The sequence below is a fragment of the Mustela lutreola genome, chromosome 1 (assembly GCF_030435805.1).
Source record: "Mustela lutreola isolate mMusLut2 chromosome 1, mMusLut2.pri, whole genome shotgun sequence".
Classification (NCBI taxonomy): domain Eukaryota; kingdom Metazoa; phylum Chordata; class Mammalia; order Carnivora; family Mustelidae; genus Mustela; species Mustela lutreola.
In genome coordinates, this window is record NC_081290.1 from 139,233,370 (window position 1) to 139,252,420 (window position 19,051).

Genomic DNA, 19,051 nt, shown 5'->3' on the forward strand with positions numbered 1-19,051 from the left:
ACGCCCGGTCAAGACATAGTCATGCCATCACACATTTCACTACTCAAGAATTTAGTAACCATGTCGATTCCATGTTCCTACTCTGATACTCAGACGTACCTGATGATGCTGATGTACTTACAAACACAGGAATAATCTCTGCTATTATTGTACAAAACCAAGGTGTACATAAATTCTATTTAAGAAGAAAAAAGTAAAACTATCACTATTTGCAAATGACATTACCCCTACACAGACATACCACCCTAAAAAGTCCACCAAAACCCTACTAGAAGTAATAAATGAATTCAGTAACATTGTAGGATACAAAAGCAATACAGAAATCTGTTGCATTTCTATACACTAATAAAGAACTAGAAGAAAAGAGAAATTTAAAAAAACAATCCTAGGAGTTCCTGGGTGGCTCAGTTGTTAACGTCTGCTTTTGGCTCAGGTCATGGTCCCAGGATCCTGGGATCAAGCACCATATTGGGCTCCCTGCTCAGTGGGAAGCCTGCTTCTCCCTCTCCCATTCCCCCTGCTTATGTTCCCTCTCTCGATGCCTCTCTCTGTTAAATAAACAAAATCTTTTTTTTTTTAAATCTCATTTAAACTTACACCAAAAAGGATAAAATCCTAAGGAATAAACTTCACCAAGGAGATGAAAGATACATACTCTGAACCCTGTAAGACACTGATGAGGAAACTGAAAATGACACAAAAAATGGAAAGATACTCCATGCTTGTGGATTAGAAGAATTGTTAAAATACCTACACTACCTCAGTAATCCCTATCAAAATATTCATAGTAATTTTTCACAGAACTAGAACAAAGAATCCTAAAATGGACTCACAAAAGACCCCAATAGCCAAAACAATCTATTTATTTATTTATTATTTAAGTAATCTCCGCACCCAGTGTGGAGCCTGAACTCATGACCCCATGATCAAGAGTCACATACTCTATCAACTGAGTCAGCCAGGCACCCCTAGCCAAGAAAATCTTGAAGAACAACAACAAAGCTGGAGGCATCAAAATCCTAGATGTCACATCATAAAGCTACAGTAATCAAAGCAGTATGGTACTGGCACAAAAATAGACACACATATCAATGGAACAGAATGAAGAGCCCAGAAATAAACCCACTCTTACATGGTCAATTAATCTATGACAAAGGTGACAAGAATATACAATGAAGAAAAGACAGTCTCCTCAATAAGTGGTGTTTAAAGAAACCAAGCAGCCAAAGAATGAAACTGGCCCATTTTCTTACATCATACATAAAAATAAACTAAAAATAGATTAAAGATGTACATGTGATATCTGAAACCATAAAACTCCTAAAAGAAAACATAGGCAGCAATACCCTGGACATTAGTCTTAGAAATATTTTTCTGGATCTATTTCCTCAGGCAAGGAAAACAAAAGCAAAAACAGACTATTCGGATTACATCAAATTAAAAAGCTTTTGTCCCTGGGGCGCCTGGGTGGCTCAGTGGGTTAAGCTGCGCTGCCTTCAGCTCAGGTCATGATCTCAGGGTCGTGGGATCGAGCCCCGCATCGGGCTCTCTGCTCAGTAGGGAGCCTGCTTCCTTCTCTCTCTCTCTGCCTGCTTGTGATCTCTCTCTCTCTCTGTCAAATAAATAAAAATCTTAAAAAAAAAAAAAAAAAAAAAAAAAAAAAAACTTTTGCCCAGCGGGGCGGTGGGGGGGGGGGGGGGGGAGGAATCAACAAAACCAAAGGCAATCTATTGAATGGGAGAAGATATTTACAAATGAACTCCAATAAGGAGTTCATATCCAAAGTATAAAAGAACGTATATAACAACACCAAAAAAACCCAAATAATTCCATTAAAAAATGGGCAGAAGACCTGAATCACCATTTTTCCAACGAAGACATAGAGATAGCCAACAGACACGTAAAAAGATACTCAACATCAATAATCATCAAGGAAGTGCAAATTAAAACAACAATGAAATAGCCGCTTACACCTGTCAGAAGGACCAGTATCAAAAAGACAAAATATAACAAGGGTTGGCACGAATCTGAAGAAAAGGAAACCCTTGGGCATCACTGGTGGGACAAACTGGCACAGCCACTACAGAAAACAGTACAGAGGATCCTCCATAAATTAAAAATAGAAATATCATACAACCCAGTAATTCTACTTCTAGGTATCTACAGAGAAAAATACTAATTCATTATATATATGCCCCCCCATGTTTAATACAGTATTATTTATAATAGCCAAGAAATGGAAACAAGCTAAATGAACATCCATGATACATGAATGGATGAAGAGATGTGATATATACACACAATGGAATATTACTCAACCATAAAAGAGAATGACATCTTGCCATTGACAATAACAGGGATGAATCTAGAGGGTATTATGCTAAGTGAGTAAGAGGGAGAAAAAGACAAATAACATGATACGACTTATACATGGAATCTTAAAAACAAAACGAACCCCCCCCCCAAAAAAAAAAATAGAAATAGTCTCATAAATACAGAGAATTGATGGTTGCCAGAGGGGAGATGCTTGGAGGGACAAGCAAAATAGGAGAAGAGAATTAAAAGGTACAAGTTTCCAATTATAAAATAAATAAGTCACAGGGACGGAAAGTACAACACAGGGGACATAGTAATATTATAATAACTTTGTATAGTGACAGATGGTAGTTACCTCTCTCATGGTAAACATTTTATAATATATGTAATTTTTTGAATCACTATATTATATACCTGAAACAACATAATATTGTATGTCAACTATACTCCAATTTTTAAAAAAACAAAAAAGTTTTCACTGACCTGGTGCAACTACATTCACTCTAATTTTCTTTCTTGCTACTTCTTTAGCAAGAGCACGTGAAAATCCAACTAGTCCTCCTTTACCTGCACTGTACACAGACTGGCCAGAATTGCCTTTTAAACCAATAATACTTCCTAGAAAAAAATAAAAGCAAATTCAAACCAATTAATGGGTTATTTCAATATTTAGATAATATAGAGTAAACAAAAAAGGTACAAACCAGTTTACCTTGCCCTTTGAGAAAATTAGGAACTACTGTCACTTAAGTAGTAAAACTCAGGGTTTAAGTCTTCTCCAGATACAAACAGAAAACAGGTTCTGAAAGAAGCTTATGTAAAACCTCAAATGTCAGGAAGGGGCTTGAGAACTGATCCATCAAGTGAAAGAAACCCACTCTCATCTGTGAGTAGATCGGACATGGTGAAGTCCTATAGTATTTATAAAAGCTGCCAGTAGGAAGAGGTTAGAACCACAAAAAATCAAATAAAGGCTGATTAATTTTATGGTTCTACAACACAAAGATGAGGAGGTATTCATTTCCACCTAAAAAATAATTCATCTGAAGATAAATCTCACTAAATCTGAACTACCATCAATCTAAAATAACAAAGGTTCAATCACAAACTTTTTGTAAAACTGTAATTTAGTTACCTTCAATGATGTATCGTAACTTGTACTGACTACTAAAGATTCTTGGGTGGTCTCATTTATATGAATATGAAATAATTTATAATTCAACTATCAACTGAATGCAAATATTTATTCTTGCAAAACAGAAATGGGGAAGTGATTTTCTCCACCAGTGACCTCTACTTATGATATAAAAATTAATCAAGAACTTCACAAAATCTTTGAAAAAGTAATTTTATTTAAAAAAAACACCCCAAACACTTTTATATATATTATAATCAACAAGCTCAAAATTAAAACATCTGCCTTATATATTCAATGCCAGGGAATGACAAAGAAAGAGAATTGTGAAGCACAGAGAGAGAAACACCAGACAGAGGAAACACAGATAGAGAGAAAAAGGGGTATCCAGGAGAAAGAGAAATCCAGAGAAACAAAAAAGAAAGAAAAATATTGGCATGGGAGAAAGGCCAAATAGGAAGCTTTGGTTTATACCACACACTATTGTCCATCTAGTCAATAACTGTTAAACTTCTGAACTAATCAATGAACTTACTAGCAGTTTAAAGTAGTCCTTTCTGTAAAAAGATTCTCTGATTTTTAATTATTTTTATTTACTTTTAGCACAATTCTAAAAGTTCTGTAAGTACACAAAGGACTGATCTAGATTATTTAAATGTATCTAAAAAGGGATATTTTAGAGTTAAATACACCTACATCGGGTGGTGTATAGAGGCCAGTACACCAGCGTCTGAGAACCCAAAACCATTACCTGGCTGTGTTAGGAGGCAAAGGTCGACTCATCTTTTACTTTTTAATCATTTACTGATCTTTTTTAAGAAAATTCATTCCTTACACTTTTAAGGGTAAATGTCAAAAATGTTCTAATTCTCGTTAGCACAGTATTCTTTTCTCATTTTCAAAAGAGAAAAACCATATATTTTGGCTTGGAAAGCCATTTCCTATATTAAAAATAGGGTCATTTACTTTAACAGAGCAGGATTCCCCTTATGCAGCTTTTTAAGATATTACCACTTAAAATTAAAAGGCAGATGATATGCCGCTATTTTCAAATTACCAAACTGGAAGAGAACTGTAAGTCATTTTGCATCTTAAGGTCTACCAGCACATACTACATGGTCTGCCTGCCCCATGGGTCAGATGACCTGAAGACTAGGAGTTATTTACATTCATTCTAAAAAACTGAAAAGCTTATTCCCTTAAGAAAACTTCCTCCTAAACCTCTGTACTAGATTTATTAGTGACACATGCAACTGCTGTAGAGATCATTTTTTTAGTCTCCACTACCCAAAATTTTCAATTCTTTATCCATATTTTAAAAATCAGGTTTTACATGAAAATCACTTTCTCTTAAAAAGTCAAATGGCTGGCAAAACTGAGACCAGATCTGTGTGTAGGAATAATCAACTGGATCTAAACAGTGGCTGCCACTTGACATGGCTTCTGGACAATGAAGCTGGGCATCTTTTGTCATATATTGTCTTTTCAAATACCTGGTTGTGTCACTCAATTCACATCTGCTTCAGCACTACAAGAATGAACTTGTGGTTCCTAATTTACCCACTAATTGGTTAATCAAGTCCTTCTTCCCATAAATAGTAAAAAGACCCATTTCATACAAGTTTCACACATGAAGAAACTCCAAATTAGTCAATTAAATATTTTTATGGTACTATGAGATAAGTCTAATTTCACAGGTTAAGACTCACCTACATTAACAATAGACCCTCTCTGCTGTTGAATCATAGTCTTCAAGGCAACTTTACAAGTCAGCATGGAACCCAAGAGGTTAGTATGAAGCTGAGATATCATATCTTCAGTTTTTGTTCTTACTAAAAGGCTATCCCTACAAAAAACAAATAAATAAAATTTAAAAAACAGTAGCATATAAATTTAAAATGGGATAAAACCAATTTAAAAAGTAAAAATTGTATAACATTTTAACTGAAAGTAGAGTATTAGGAATATATGTGAGCTAGAATACCTACAGAGTCCCATTTTAATCTATATTTGAAGGGAATTAACATAACAACTGATAAATGAGAAAAGATAGAGCTAGCAGTAGGGTTCAGAAGCAAATATTTCTAACTACTAAAAGTAATGCCATATAACCAAAATAGCTTGAATGAACTAAGCAACTGCCTTTATAGTAAGCTCTGTTTAGCAAGAAAATATACTATTCTAAATACTATCCTAAATTCACCTTTAAAAAGAAAATATCTACTAATATCATTAAGTTCATGAACTAATACAATGGTGACAGAAGTCAGAATTGTGGTTACCTGTAACATAGTATTAGCTGGGAAGAAACTGAAGGGAGCCTTCTAGAGTGCTGGAAAAGTTCTATAGTTCAATATGGGTGTGACTGTAATGTTAAAATTGATCAAACTATACCCTTATTGGTCTCTCAACATAAAAGAAAAGAATGTATAAAAAATACATATTTCTTCCAGTTACAAGTAAGACATACTAGAAAAAAAAAAAAAAAAACCATACAGGAAATGTACTTAAATTTGGGACCAACCTGTTAATTCCAGCTGCGTTTACCAAGAAATTAACTCGACCTAAATTTTTTTCCATCTCTTCAAATGTATTTTGAACATCACGTTCTTTGGCAACATCACAGCTAAATGCTAAATGATCTCCTATAGAACAAAGTTAAATTAGCATTACTTACAGATTATAATTTCAATTTAAAAATTATTCAATACACATTTGTTGAGTATCCACTATGACCTAAGCCTATGATTAGAATCTAGAGATAAAAGATGATTATGTCATGGATTCCTCCTCTCAAGGAGTTCAGTCCAATAAAACTGCGATGGGGGTGGATGGGAAACAAGGGGAAGTAAAGAATTAAATCCTAAAAATGTTTTTTTAATCAGGAAAAAAATGGAAGGAGGGCCTTTTTGTATTCATAAGGCTTTGTAAAATTCATATAATATTTCTGGCTTTGATGGCAACCCCATGCTATCCAATTCAACAGTGTTTGGTTTTTGTATTTCTTTTTTGAAACTTGTGTCTAATTCCGTTACATTTTTGTTAAATGGGTTCCCTGGTCCTGAGAATAAAACCTAGGGGTCTTCCACTTTTTTTTTTTTTTTAACTATGGCACATATATTACAGTAACTATTATTCAAGTCTGATCACTACAAAGCAGGAAGCTATAAAAAAGTCAAAACTAAAACACACACACACAAACTTTTTACCAAAAACAACTGTTACTTCCCATTTTTTAAATGCCCACATTTTGAAGATGTTTAAATACCAAAAGAATACATATCAAAGAAAGCATTTTCCATTCATTAATACATAATTGTAATACTCTAAAATGGAGTTTTTAAAATACTAAACAATTGCTTATTTTCTGGCCGACCTCACCTAGTAGTGGTCAACACTAAAATTACACCCTCAGGTCTTTGGAAGCAGTAAGTTTTCTGGGAAGTCACACCTTGTAGGTGAAAACCAATCACTTATGGAACACAAATTCGAAGAAGTAAAACGCCCAAAGGCATCCTCTGTGACCCACAGTTGGCTTTCATCTGAAAACTTGTTGGGTTCACAATAACCCTTGGAAGCTCAACCAACAGTTTTAATCTATTCCAGCAAACACTAATGGCTTGGAATGACACCATCAGGAAAATCACTTTCTCACTCCTTTGTGACACAGTAAATATGAGTAGCAAGAAGCATTCACTGAAATCCTCCCTGTTCTGTAACTTGCGGGGTTTTCCCCCTCTCTAAAAAGAATCTAATATTTTCCCAACCCAAGTGCACAATTAGAGTAAACCAATAGTAACCAAAAGTAACGTTAAAGTAACAGCCTCCAGATTCATCCCCAGGCCTCTTCCCAGTGTCTCCCAGATAGTGAACGAAGTGCATTCGTGCCTCCTACTAAATTACAGCATCCTGGCCTCTTTCCTTCATCCTAATTCTCCCTTATAGTTGCAAAATAATGCAAAACAATTACTAATCCATTATTAATAAACAAAAGATTGGATTTTAAATGCAATAAAAAGGAATCTGAATCAATTTTCCATTTGTAAAAGCCACCAAAACAATGTAATAACCTATTAAGTGGCTATGGATGCAGGAGAGCCAAAAAAAGTATATCTCAAAACCCGCTAGTACTTGGGGCGCCTGGGTGGCTCAGTCGGTTAAGCCGCTGCCTTCGGCTCAGGTCATGATCCCAGTGTCCTGGGATCGAGTCCCGCATCGGGCTCTCTGCTCAGCCAGAAGCCTGCTTCTTCCCCCCACCCTCTCTCTCTGCCTTCCTCTTCGTGGCACTAAGGTACCCTTTGCCCTCCATAAAAAATTAACTGTTGTGCGTCCCCCTCCTTCCAGACACCACAACGCAGCACCGTTAGCCCTAGCCTCAGGGGGGTGGGTGCTTAATTAGTAGGGTCTCAAAGGACAGCTAAGTGTTCAGCCCCTGGCGACAGGCGGTGTGGGAGGAAACATTGCGGGAAACCGGGTGTTGAGGGTTCTCTGCCCAAACAGGTGTCCACACTCAAGACGGGGTGCTCCTAGACGTGGGCAACTAAACTGCTAACCCGCAGAGCCGTAAAGGCCAGACCCTCTCGTTTTACAAACGAGGGAACTTTAGGCTCTCGGACTGCAGCCACACAACCTGGGCAACACCATTTCGGTACCTACCGCCGAGCTCACCGGCGGCGGCTTTGGCCACTTCCAGATTTCTGGCGATGATGGCCAGTCGGTAGCCTTTTTGGGCCATTAGCTGGGCCACTGCCCTCCCAATGCCTCTAGAGCCTCCGAAGACAGCACAAACTTTGTCCATCTTGGCCCACAGAGTCGCAAACTCGGAGGAAAAGAGGGCTAGGAGTGACGGCCCCTTTCCAGATTCTCCTGGCTTTTAAACCACAGATGATTCTTAAAAGGCCAAACTGCCGCCAAAGAAAAATAAAAGTTAACACCACTTTCCACCTCCCGCCGCTGGACTTCGGTAACCCAGTAGGCGGGGCAAGAGGCGCTGAGAGTACGCCGCATACGCATCGACGTCAGCGCGCACAGGCTACCAGTCCCGGAGCCCTATGGGAGACGCAAGCGTGGAAGAGCCCAGGGGGCCTGGGACAGGCCGGGAAGGGCTGCGCTGCATGCTGGGACTTGTAGTCTTCACGAAGGAGCGGAAGAGGCATGGGTTCACTGCTCAGTGGGAAATGTACTCAAGGCAGTGAAGGGGAGTCCGGCTGACCTCCATACCGGTTGGGACATGAGAGTCAGAATTAGAGTTCAGATGAACTACCATTCCAGTTTGCCTGGTACTAATGGGGTTAAAACGCTGGACTTAACGTTTTAAAATCGTAACAGTCCCGTCAACCCAGATAAATTGATGTTAGTTAAAACCCAGGATATACATTATTCAGAGTTCCACTGTCTTGCTTTTCATTCAGGAATTGTTTTTGGCTAGAGACTAAATGCTCTGCTTATTGAAGAAGTGACCCCCAAGTATCAGACTCACGCAAAACCTATCCTACCTGTACCTAATCCAAGTTGCAACGGAAATAGATCTAACCCCACCTGAATATTATCATTCATCTCAAAGGGTGTTGCAAAGGCAGATGCCTATCAAGAACACCATATATAGCAGGAACTCAAGAAACGCTAAGTGGCTGAATAGTCTTGCAGACCGATGAAACAAGCAAAGAAAAACAGGTTCCTACAATTCGAAAGAGGACGTGCTGAGTGTTTAGAGTTAATAAGCTAAAACTTGAGCATTTGTTAACAAGGATACTATTAAAAGGAAGCATTTCTTTTTTTTTTTTTTTAAGATTTTATTTATTCACTTTGATAGAGATCACAAGTAGGCAGAAAGGCAGGCAAAGAGAGGCGGGGAAGCAGGCTCCCCGCGGAGTAGAGAGCCCGATGCTGAATCCAATTACCAGGACCCTGAGATCATGACCTGAGCAGAAGGAAGAGGCTCAACCCACTGAGCTATCCAGGTGCCCCAAAAGGAAGCATTTCTTGATAGAGTATCATTGCATTAGAGGATTCAAAAAAGTACAAGTTTCATGGGTCTTGCTAATAAAAAATAGACAACCTGGGACAACAGGACCAACACACACAATCACCAGCAAATAGTTAGAAACCCTAAAGTGAAAAATGATATTAACATAAGAGCTCAGAAATAAGAGAGGGAGGCCAACAAAACAAATACAGGAGTGCATGGAAAAGCTGGATTGGAGGACTGAATGCAGTTTGAATAAATGGAAAAGACCAAAGAAAGAAAGGGGGAGGGAGGGAAAAGGAAATCTAAGCAAGTTGGCTATTATTTTTTAAATATTTTTTTTTATTTTTTTATTTGACAGACGGAGATCACAAGCAGACAGAGAGGCAGGCAGAGAGAGAGAGAGGGAAGCAGGCTCCCGGCTGAGCAGAGAGCCCGATGTGGGGCTCGATCCCAGGACCCTGGGATCATGACCTGAGCCAAAGGCAGAGGCTTTAACCCACTGAGCCACCCAGGTACCCCTAAATATTATTTTTATTTCACCTAGATCCAGAAGGGATTTGAAATGGCTGGCAAAGATACACAGTAAAACCTCACGCTCTTTAGGATGGGTCCTATCAACAACAACAAAAAGAAAGACAATAACAAGTATCAATGAGAACATGGAAAAATTGGCACCCTTCTGCACTGTTGGTGGGAATGTAAAATGGTATAGTAGCTTCGCAAAACAGAATGGTGCTTCCTCAAAAAAATTAAAAATAGAATGACTGTATAATACAGTAATTCCTTTTCAGGGCATGTACTCAAAAGACTGAAGGCAGAAGCAGGATATCAAGTGATATTTGTATACCCAGGTTCATAGCAGCGTTATTAACAATAGCTAAAAGGTGAAGCAACCCAAAGGACCTTCAACAAATGGTAGATAAGCAAGATGTGTTACTGCATAATAATGCAATATTATGCAGCCTCAATAAGGAAAGAAATTCTGCAATATGCTATAACATAGATGAAACTTCAGGATGTTATGCTAAATGAAATAAGCTACAAAAAACAAATACTGTATAATTTCACTTATATGAGGAAGTTAGAATCATAGAGACAAAAGCCAAATGGTGACTGCCAGAAGCTGGGGGAGCTGAGTCTGAGAATTATTATTTAAAGGGTAGAATGTTTCATTTTTGTAAAATGAAAAGTCCCTGAGGGGAATGGTGGTGATGGTTGCACAATACCGCTGTGCTTAATAGTAGTGAGCTATACAGTTAAAATGGTTAAGATATGTTGTGTGTATTTTACTGCAATTTCAAAAAAACCTCAGCAATACAAATATTAACACTGACAACAAGAAAACTGAATGCAATTTAAGATTTCTTAATGGAGTTCGTCCCTAAAGTCTACAGCAATATTGTCAAAATACTGTGATTTAAGAGCTCTTTAAACAGTTCTTCTCTGAAGAGTTATACCAAACACCTGATACCAAGTTGTTTACAATTTTTAGAAATGGTTTTATTTTTATCATTTTTATATAACTTTGTCTTTTAATTACATAAAACATTTACATGGGTCTTAAGTGTAAACCACAAAACAGGTACTTTAGAGAAGTCTAACTTTCATCCTTGTCCCTGTTTCCTTCCTACCCCTATAAACTGATATTTTTGTAGAAGATTTTATTTATTCATCTGGGAGAGAGAGAGCACATGGGGGGTGGGTTGGAGAGGCAGAGGAAAAGGGAGAAGCAGACTCTTAGCTGAGCAGGGAGCCTAATGTGGGGCTCAATCCTAGGACCCTGAGATCATAACTTGAGCCAAAGGCAGATGCTTAACCAACTGAGCCCAACTGAGCCACCAAGCACCCCTGTAAACTGACATTTTTTGGTTAACTTTTTATGTATCCTCCCATTCTTTATTTTCAAAAATATTAGAAAATGCATATATCTTTCCTATTTCACTCTCTTTCTTAACAAAAGGTTATACACTATAAATATTGTTCCATACCTTGGGTTTTGGGTTTGTTGGGGTTTTTTTTGGAATAATGGTATATCTTGGTGGTTATTCCAGAGTTGTGTATGAGATCCTCCTAGTTCCTTTTCACAGCTGCATAGTCCACCGTTATGGTAATTGTGATTGATTGATCTCTCCTAAGGTCCTCCCCCTCCCACCCACTAATCTAGGAACCACTGAGAAAGGAATTTGAAAATGTAATTAAATCCCAATTCAATTAGCCTTTAAATACGTAAATTATCCAGGTGAGCCTGATCTCATCAGGTGAAACCATTAAAAGCACAGCATTTTTTTCCTGCTGATAGCAGAAGAAAATCCAAAACACCTGAAATGTGAGGGGGATTCAGGGCATGAGAGGCCTTGCTGCTGGCCTCAGATAGAAGGCAAATAGCCACACTGAGAACTGCTGGTGGGGAAGGAGAGCTTCTAGAGCCTGAGAGCAATCCACAGTTAAGAACCGGTAGAATAAAAGGACCTCAGTCCCAGAGGTGCAACGAAGTGAATTCTGCCAACAATCAGTGAGCTGGAAGAACCCCAAACCCTAGCTGAGTACTGCGGCCCAAGCCTTGACATCAAGTCTGAGCAGACGCTCTAGCTACATGGTACCCAGACTCCTGACTCATGGAAAATGTCGGATTAGTATGTGTTGTCTTTTTAAAAAGCAATACATGAGTAAATGATTTTATTGTTTTTAATTTTATATTTTGGAGAGTAAATAATTTTAAAAGATAGAGGACCACCCTCATCCCCCCAATGCCGGAACAGTAACATGAAGTCAGTTGAAAAGCTATACAAATAAAGTCATTTGTATTCAGAACTAAGAATCTCTTCAGTACTAAAGAGAAGTTGTATATGTGATTCTGAGTTTCCTAGTGGTTAAAGCAACTAAGGAAACATGATTAGTTACAAGTAGTAATTTTCCAAAGTGAAATTTCCTCCTCATAGATCCACATAAAGGGCACCTTAAGCATTATAGTGGACTTTGTCACCATATATAAATATACATATGTGTATGTGTGTGTGTGTGTGTGTGTATACACACTCTCTCTCTCTCTCTCTCTCGAAAACACACATATCTTTCCTATTTCAAATACTATTCTACACCTTGGTTTGTTTTTGGTTTTGTTTCAGAATAATAGCACATCGGAGCAGCTGGGTGGCTCAGTGGGTTAAAGCCTCTGCCTTCTGATTAGGTCATGATCTCAGGGTCCTGGATCGAGCCCCGCATCAGACTATCTGCTCAGTGGGGAGCCTGCTTCCCTTCCTCTCTCTCTGCCTGCCTCTCCGCCTACCTGTAATCTCTGTCTGTCAAATAAATAAATACAATCTTTAAAAAAAGAAGAAGAAGAATAGTACATCTTGGAGATTGCTGTGTACTGAGATCCTCCTTGTTTCTTTTCACAGCTGTATAGTCCACCATTATGGGGATTATGGTGTGTGTGTGTATGTGTGTGTATTAAGCATATGGTAAATATAGTATATGATAAGTTTGTATATGTGTGTGTGTGTGTATACGTATACAGTAAGGCCATTTTTATAGTATCTGCTGTTGTAAACAGAGGACAAAACACCAAGCAGAATTTTAAGAAAGTGAATACTACCGGAAGTTAAATGACATAAGCAAACATTCAAAGACACAAGAATAAGTCTTTGTATATCTGAAACAATAAGGAAATAATCCTGATTACCAGAAAATTGGGATAATGCTGGATTATAGCAGGATTTAAAGCCAGGTGCGGGCATTAAATAATCACTTTAAGCAGAAGTCACAAAATAAAAGCTGCACTTAAAAACAAATACTCTAGCAATGATACCAGGATGGGTTGTTTGATCTGACTAAGCCCCTCTTTCATTACACACTCATCATATGCAATCTTGGAAAGGACAAATTTTTTAAGGCAAATTATCAATATGTGGATCAGCCCAAATGCCAGCTGTATTCTTGGCATTCAGCATCGTAGAGCAGTCTACAGAGGTTCAGCGTTTGTGGAGAGTCCTGTCAATTTCGCAGGAAAAGGCTTATATTTTTTCTACACATTGTTATTTCAGCAAAAAGCACGTTTTTAGATCTATTCCATCATTGTCAAAGATTGTTAACACACAATGGGAATTGACATTCCAAGTTCTCAAAACCTTCCAATTTTTCTCCACTGAGCATATATGGTAATAGGTGGAGTTTTTCTTTTGCCATTTACTTCTGTTTAAACCCCAAAACTATCATTAGCTTTCTCCTCTCTTAATGCAAATACCACTACTATCCTGGGTGAGAAAACACTTCTTACAACATAGCCATTATCAGGTTGGTTATTGGCAAAAGTCTCTCCCTAATCCCTTGATAGTGAACTGAGAGTCTGTAAATTAACGGTCTCCTCTTCCAAGCAGGACACTAAAGAAAACCACTAGGACAGTCTGCCTTTAGTCTTTTCTTCTCACTACACGTGTCACTTTTACAATAATATATTGACCACATCTTACACCTTTCTTTCACTTAAACCCCCATGAGAATATATTTTCTCTTGACTCCAATATTGGAAGCAGCTGAGAAAATTCCTTATGTGTAAAGACTGTTACACAAATTTTAAGTACACATACTTTGTATTCTTTCTTCTTGTTATGAAAGGAATACCACTCCATTGCAAAAATAATTTCTAAAAAACAGTATTTTTGAAAGTAATTGGAAGTATTGTTCACATTTAATGGGAGGTTTATATGGTATATCTCAACAAAGCCATATTTTAAAAAGTTAATTGAGAGGCACTTGGGTGTCCAAATTGATTAAGTGCCCAAGTCTTGGTTTTCACTCAGGTCATGATATTGTAGGCATGAGATGGAGCCCTGCATGGGGCTTAGGACTTAGTTCTGAGTCTGCTTCAGATTCTCCCTTCCTCTCCCTCTGCCCCTCCCTGACTTGGGCACACACTCTCAAATAAGTAAATAAAAATAAAATCTTTAAAAAAAAAAAAAAAAAAAAAAGCTCATTGGGGACGCCTGGGTGGCTAAGTTGGTTAAGTGTCTGCCTCTGGCTCAGTTCATGATCCCAGGATCTGTGTTCAAACCCCATGCCATGCTTTCTGCTGAGCAGGGAGCCTACTTCTCCTTCTGCCTATCACTCATCCTGCATGTGCTCTCTCCCTTTCTCTTTCTGTCTCTATCATATAAATAAATAAAAATCTTTTTAAAAAAAAAGTTAATTGAAAGCTCATTGTCCTACTACAGTGGCTCCTTGAGCAATGCAGGGGTTAGGGAAACTGACCCATGCAGTCAAAAATCCACATATAACTTTTGATTCACCCACAACTTTACTAGTAGCTTGGCCAGTAAGCATTTCCAAAAACATAAATGGTCAATCAACACATATTTTTTATGTTGTATGCATTATATACTCTCTTCTCATAATAAACTAGAGAAAAGAAAATGTTATTTAAAAACTCGTAAAGAAAATACATGTACAGTACTATACTGTATTTAGTGGAAAAAAACCTGCATATCAACGGGCCCATGAAGTTCAAACCTGTGTTGTTCAAAGGTCAAGCACATACAAAGTTTGAAACTGCAGCTAATTGCAAGTGGATTATAACTTTCACAGGTATTTTTACTATAGGTCAAGATTTATAATACTCGAGATTCCAAATTCATAAAAAAATTTATAATTCAGAGTTATGATCTAATATTTGCAGTAATCCTTTTCTTTTTTTTTTAGTAAAATTTCAATTTTATAGGAATCCTTTTTATACCACACACTGGGCAAAGTGCCTCCCATTTAGTGGGTCCATGAATGAACAGTCACCTTTCCTCCCAGAAGTTTTCAGGCAGCCTAACTTGCCTGGGGCCAACCTGGCTTCACACAGCTCTTGCTCTTATCTCAAGAAGAAAGATAAGAAAGCTGCCTTAGTGTGGCTCCACAGATAGAACTTTTGTGATTAAAAAGCGGGGTTAGTTTTCTCCTGACATTCTTCTATCCAATCTATTTAGGTAATCTAAGTTGTAAGGAATGTACTTTTTATTATTTACAAAGGCCTATTTCATTTGAATGGGGAAAAAAAAAGTGTTCTGTGAGCACTTTTATTTTGTTGAAGTGGCATTCATGACAGAAAGACTGCCAGGAACCCAAGGTTGCCTATCATGCACTCAATTAAGGCAAAAACTTAAGAGTTTATTCCTACCCTCTCTCCCACAGTCCCATCTAATCAGTCACAAAATCCTGCTGATTCTCCTTCCTAAGTATCACTCCACCTGCACCCCTCTCACCAACCCCATTGCCCGAATGACAAGCATAGTTTATCCACCAGCCTCAAGGACCTCAGACTTTGATCTGCCCTCAACATCACCACCAGAGGGCTCCTTCTAAACTACAAATTTGCTCCTATCACTCCCTGAATAAACCTTGCAATCCCTCCCCATCAAGCACAAGATAGAGCAAAGTCCTCTCAGATCCAATGTCCTCAGATTCAGTGCCCTCTTCTCCCACCCTCCTCGCCCCTCACCCACCAAACTTCTTCCCAAGCACACATTCTCATCTATGCAAGGTACTTGCAATTCCCTGAAATGGTGCCTTCCTTCCCACTTCCACGATTTTCCATCTTTGCAACCTCTAACACTCTCACTTTTCCCAGTAAAATCATATTATCATGTGAGACATGGCTTCAGCATCTCTTCCAATGAAAACCTTTCCTGATCCATAGAAGGACAAGCTGATATCCTCTTTAATTCTTCTCCTTACCTTGTCTGTGTCTTTAAGTCTGTTTGTTGGAGAGATCCTGACTTTGGAATTCAGGGAATTTTAGGAGGACAGCGAAGAGACTCCCAAGAATCTGTGAATACAGCAAGATAAATACAAAGTACATTTTAAACGTGTAGTTTCTGGGCAGAGGGACAACTTTTTTCATCAGGTTCTCAAGAAGAAGTTTTCCCTACAATGGTTTAGATCTTTCTGTACCAAATTATGAACTCTTTGCATGTAGACACTATCACATGAACTTCTGTTTCCCTCCCTGTTTTGTAGCACAGATCCTTGGGCTTGTGAAAACTCAATACATAAGCTAATGGATGAATAAATGAGTGAATGAAATAACTCACTTTAAAAGAATTTATTGTTATGGGCAAGAACCAGTGTTGGATATAGCCATGATTAAAATAGACCTGGTTCCTGCTTTCATTGGGAAAATAATCTAGCAAGGAAGAAGGAAGATAGACATTAAACAATCATGCAATTACTATTTAATTGCAATAGTGTGAAGGTCTATAAAGTAGAAGTACTGGCTGCTAAGAAAGGGCATAACTGAGGGCTTTGATCCCATATGGGGGTCCAAGGTCAGAGAACGCTGCTTTGAGGATATAGTGTTCATAAATTAAAGGAATAATGAAGAAATATTACAAAGAATGATAACTAGAGTTACTATCCACTAGTATATTACAAGGTAGCATAATTTACACATAAATAAAAATCCTAATTAAAAAATTCACTTTTCATAATGAAAGAGATTGTTAGTCAGAATAGGGTTAGTAATACTCCTGGATGATATCACTTAGCTTGGACATTTGACCAGAAAGTACCATGGAAGGGTATAATGCCTGAAACATAATGAAACTGCTTTTCTTTATCTGCCAAAATTTTTCTAATGGTGTAAGGCCAGCTCTAGATACTTAGGACCAAGCCCCCAATGCAGCCTGTCTGCCAAGCCGCACATAAGAGGAGAACTCAGTGTTCACAAAACTAGTTCTGAGGCTGACCTCAGCCCCCGGACCCCATCGTCCTATCATGCCATTTCCATCTCTGCTTCTTTAGCACATTCCCTGCTCAGCCTTTCCCGCTGGAGAGTCTCACTTGCCTCTCAGCTCCCCTGTTGTTTCCCAGGCCAAAGTGAGCCCTGCTGCTGCTCAGGCTCATAGATCTGTATCAGAGGCCCTGGCACAACTCTGGGACATCCCACCTCCTCCACGGACTCTGACTAGCAGCCCTCCCTGGAGTTGGACTCAGCACATTCAGACTTGTCCAAGTTCACATGGGAAAACATGAATCTACATTGTGTGGTTTTCCCACTTGAGGCTGACCTACAGTGTATTGGCTTCTGCATTTCCAAACTATACCTATGAGACTGCAAGGATCTCATTTTAATGATTACTTCTTTCTGTTACTCATCTATAGGCTAGAGAGACCCACCCTCAGCTTTGATTTTGATTATAGAGGGATGCAGAATATAAAATGTGGGCCTCTCAGAAACACACACTCAAACTCTTAATTAAAATGGGTTTCCGGTTGGGATTAACGTGTTAGGGATTGAAATGCACTTTCCCCCCACCAAGGTTCATATGTTGAAGCTCTAACTCCCAATGGAATAGGTTTTTAAAGAGGTAATTAAGGTTAGACAAGGTCAGGAGAACTGCTATAACAATATTTCACAGACTGAGTAGCTTATAAACAACAAAATTTATTTCTCACAGTTCTGGGGACTGGGAAGTCCAAGATCAAGGCAGTGGCAGATTCAGTGTCTTGTGACTGTAAGAGCCTATTTAGCCAGAGTGATGCCATCCAGTTAAACAGTGGTTGTTTATGTAGTAAAACTTAAACTGTCCCTGCCCCCTCTCCCCTGGGAGGGGACTTACTTAAAAACAAGTCCCTGAAATCAGTCCCAGGTAACAAAGCCCAAATACAAGGGTGGGTCAGGCCAGGTGGAGGTATCCAATCAGTGGGGGCACATACTGTCTTCCTAGCTACCAAGGAGTATGGGCCCCACCCTTTGGGCATCATTTGGGCACCAATTCTGACCAAGGTGATAGGCTAGTTCAAATATCTACTATAGGGTAAATTGTAATTCAATTGATTCAAGTGGTCACTTATGTGTGACCTAGCATGACTGTGTAGCTTTCTCTGTGTGTTACAGTCTCATTGGCCTCCTGTGCATGGCCAGGACCAACCACATGGCCTTTGCCCTTAAAAGCTAGTCTGTAAGGCAGAGAGAGGTCTCCTCTTTGCAAGAGACGGCCCTGGCCATCAGTTTGATTCTCAATGCTTGGCGCGAAATAAAGCTTTGCTTGACCTTTGCTTTGTATCAGTCTCGCTCCTTTGACCATGGACCCAACAGTGACAACCCTCCTCCCATTTCATAGGTGGTCTCTCCATAACTTCACACATCAGTAGAGGCAAGGGAGCTCTCTGCAGTCTCTTTTATAAGAACACAAATCACATCCATAAGAGCTCTGTCCTCAAAACCTGATCACCCCTCAAAGACCCTACCTCCTAATACCATCACACTGGGGGTTATGATTTCAACACATGAAATTTGGAAGCCACAGACATTCAGTCTGTAGCAAAGGTGAGACCCTATTCCGATAGCACTGGTATCCTTTTAAGAAGAGGAAGAGACACAAGAGACTTCTCTTTTCCTTTTTCTCTCTCCCTCTGTGTGCACACAAAGGAAAAGTCATGTAAGGGCACAGCAGGAAGGCAACACTGCAACCCAGAAAGAGGCCTCACCAAGAGAGGCATCTTGATCTTAAGCTTCTAGCCTCCAGTACCATGAGAAAATACCATGATGTTGTGTAAGCCACTAAGACTGGGGAATTTTGTTATCGTAGCCCCACAAACTAATGAAATGTGATCGTTCACTTCCTTCTTTGCTACAACCAAGCTGAAAGCAC

General features: G+C 38.8%; 1 protein-coding gene across 6 annotated transcripts in view; it reads right to left on the reverse strand.

The window, feature by feature from the left end:
- The window catches only part of CBR4 (carbonyl reductase 4), a 129,818-nt gene extending 121,361 nt beyond the window's left edge, over window positions 1-8,457 (reverse strand). For 4 of the 6 annotated variants that reach the window (XM_059174956.1, XM_059174930.1, XM_059174948.1 and 1 more), the window contains exons 1-4: window positions 8,108-8,454; window positions 5,976-6,096; window positions 5,161-5,297; window positions 2,800-2,934 (exon numbers count right to left, since the gene is read on the reverse strand). In XM_059174956.1, coding sequence (XP_059030939.1) covers window positions 2,800-2,934; window positions 5,161-5,297; window positions 5,976-6,096; window positions 8,108-8,249 — 535 coding nt within the window. In that variant the 5' untranslated portion in view covers window positions 8,250-8,454. Of the gene's footprint in view, window positions 1-2,799; window positions 2,935-5,160; window positions 5,298-5,975; window positions 6,097-8,107 lie in introns of all 6 variants that reach the window. The other 2 variants (XM_059174913.1, XM_059174921.1) reach the window with 2 other exon arrangements.
- Window positions 8,458-19,051: the final 10,594 nt, after the last annotated feature.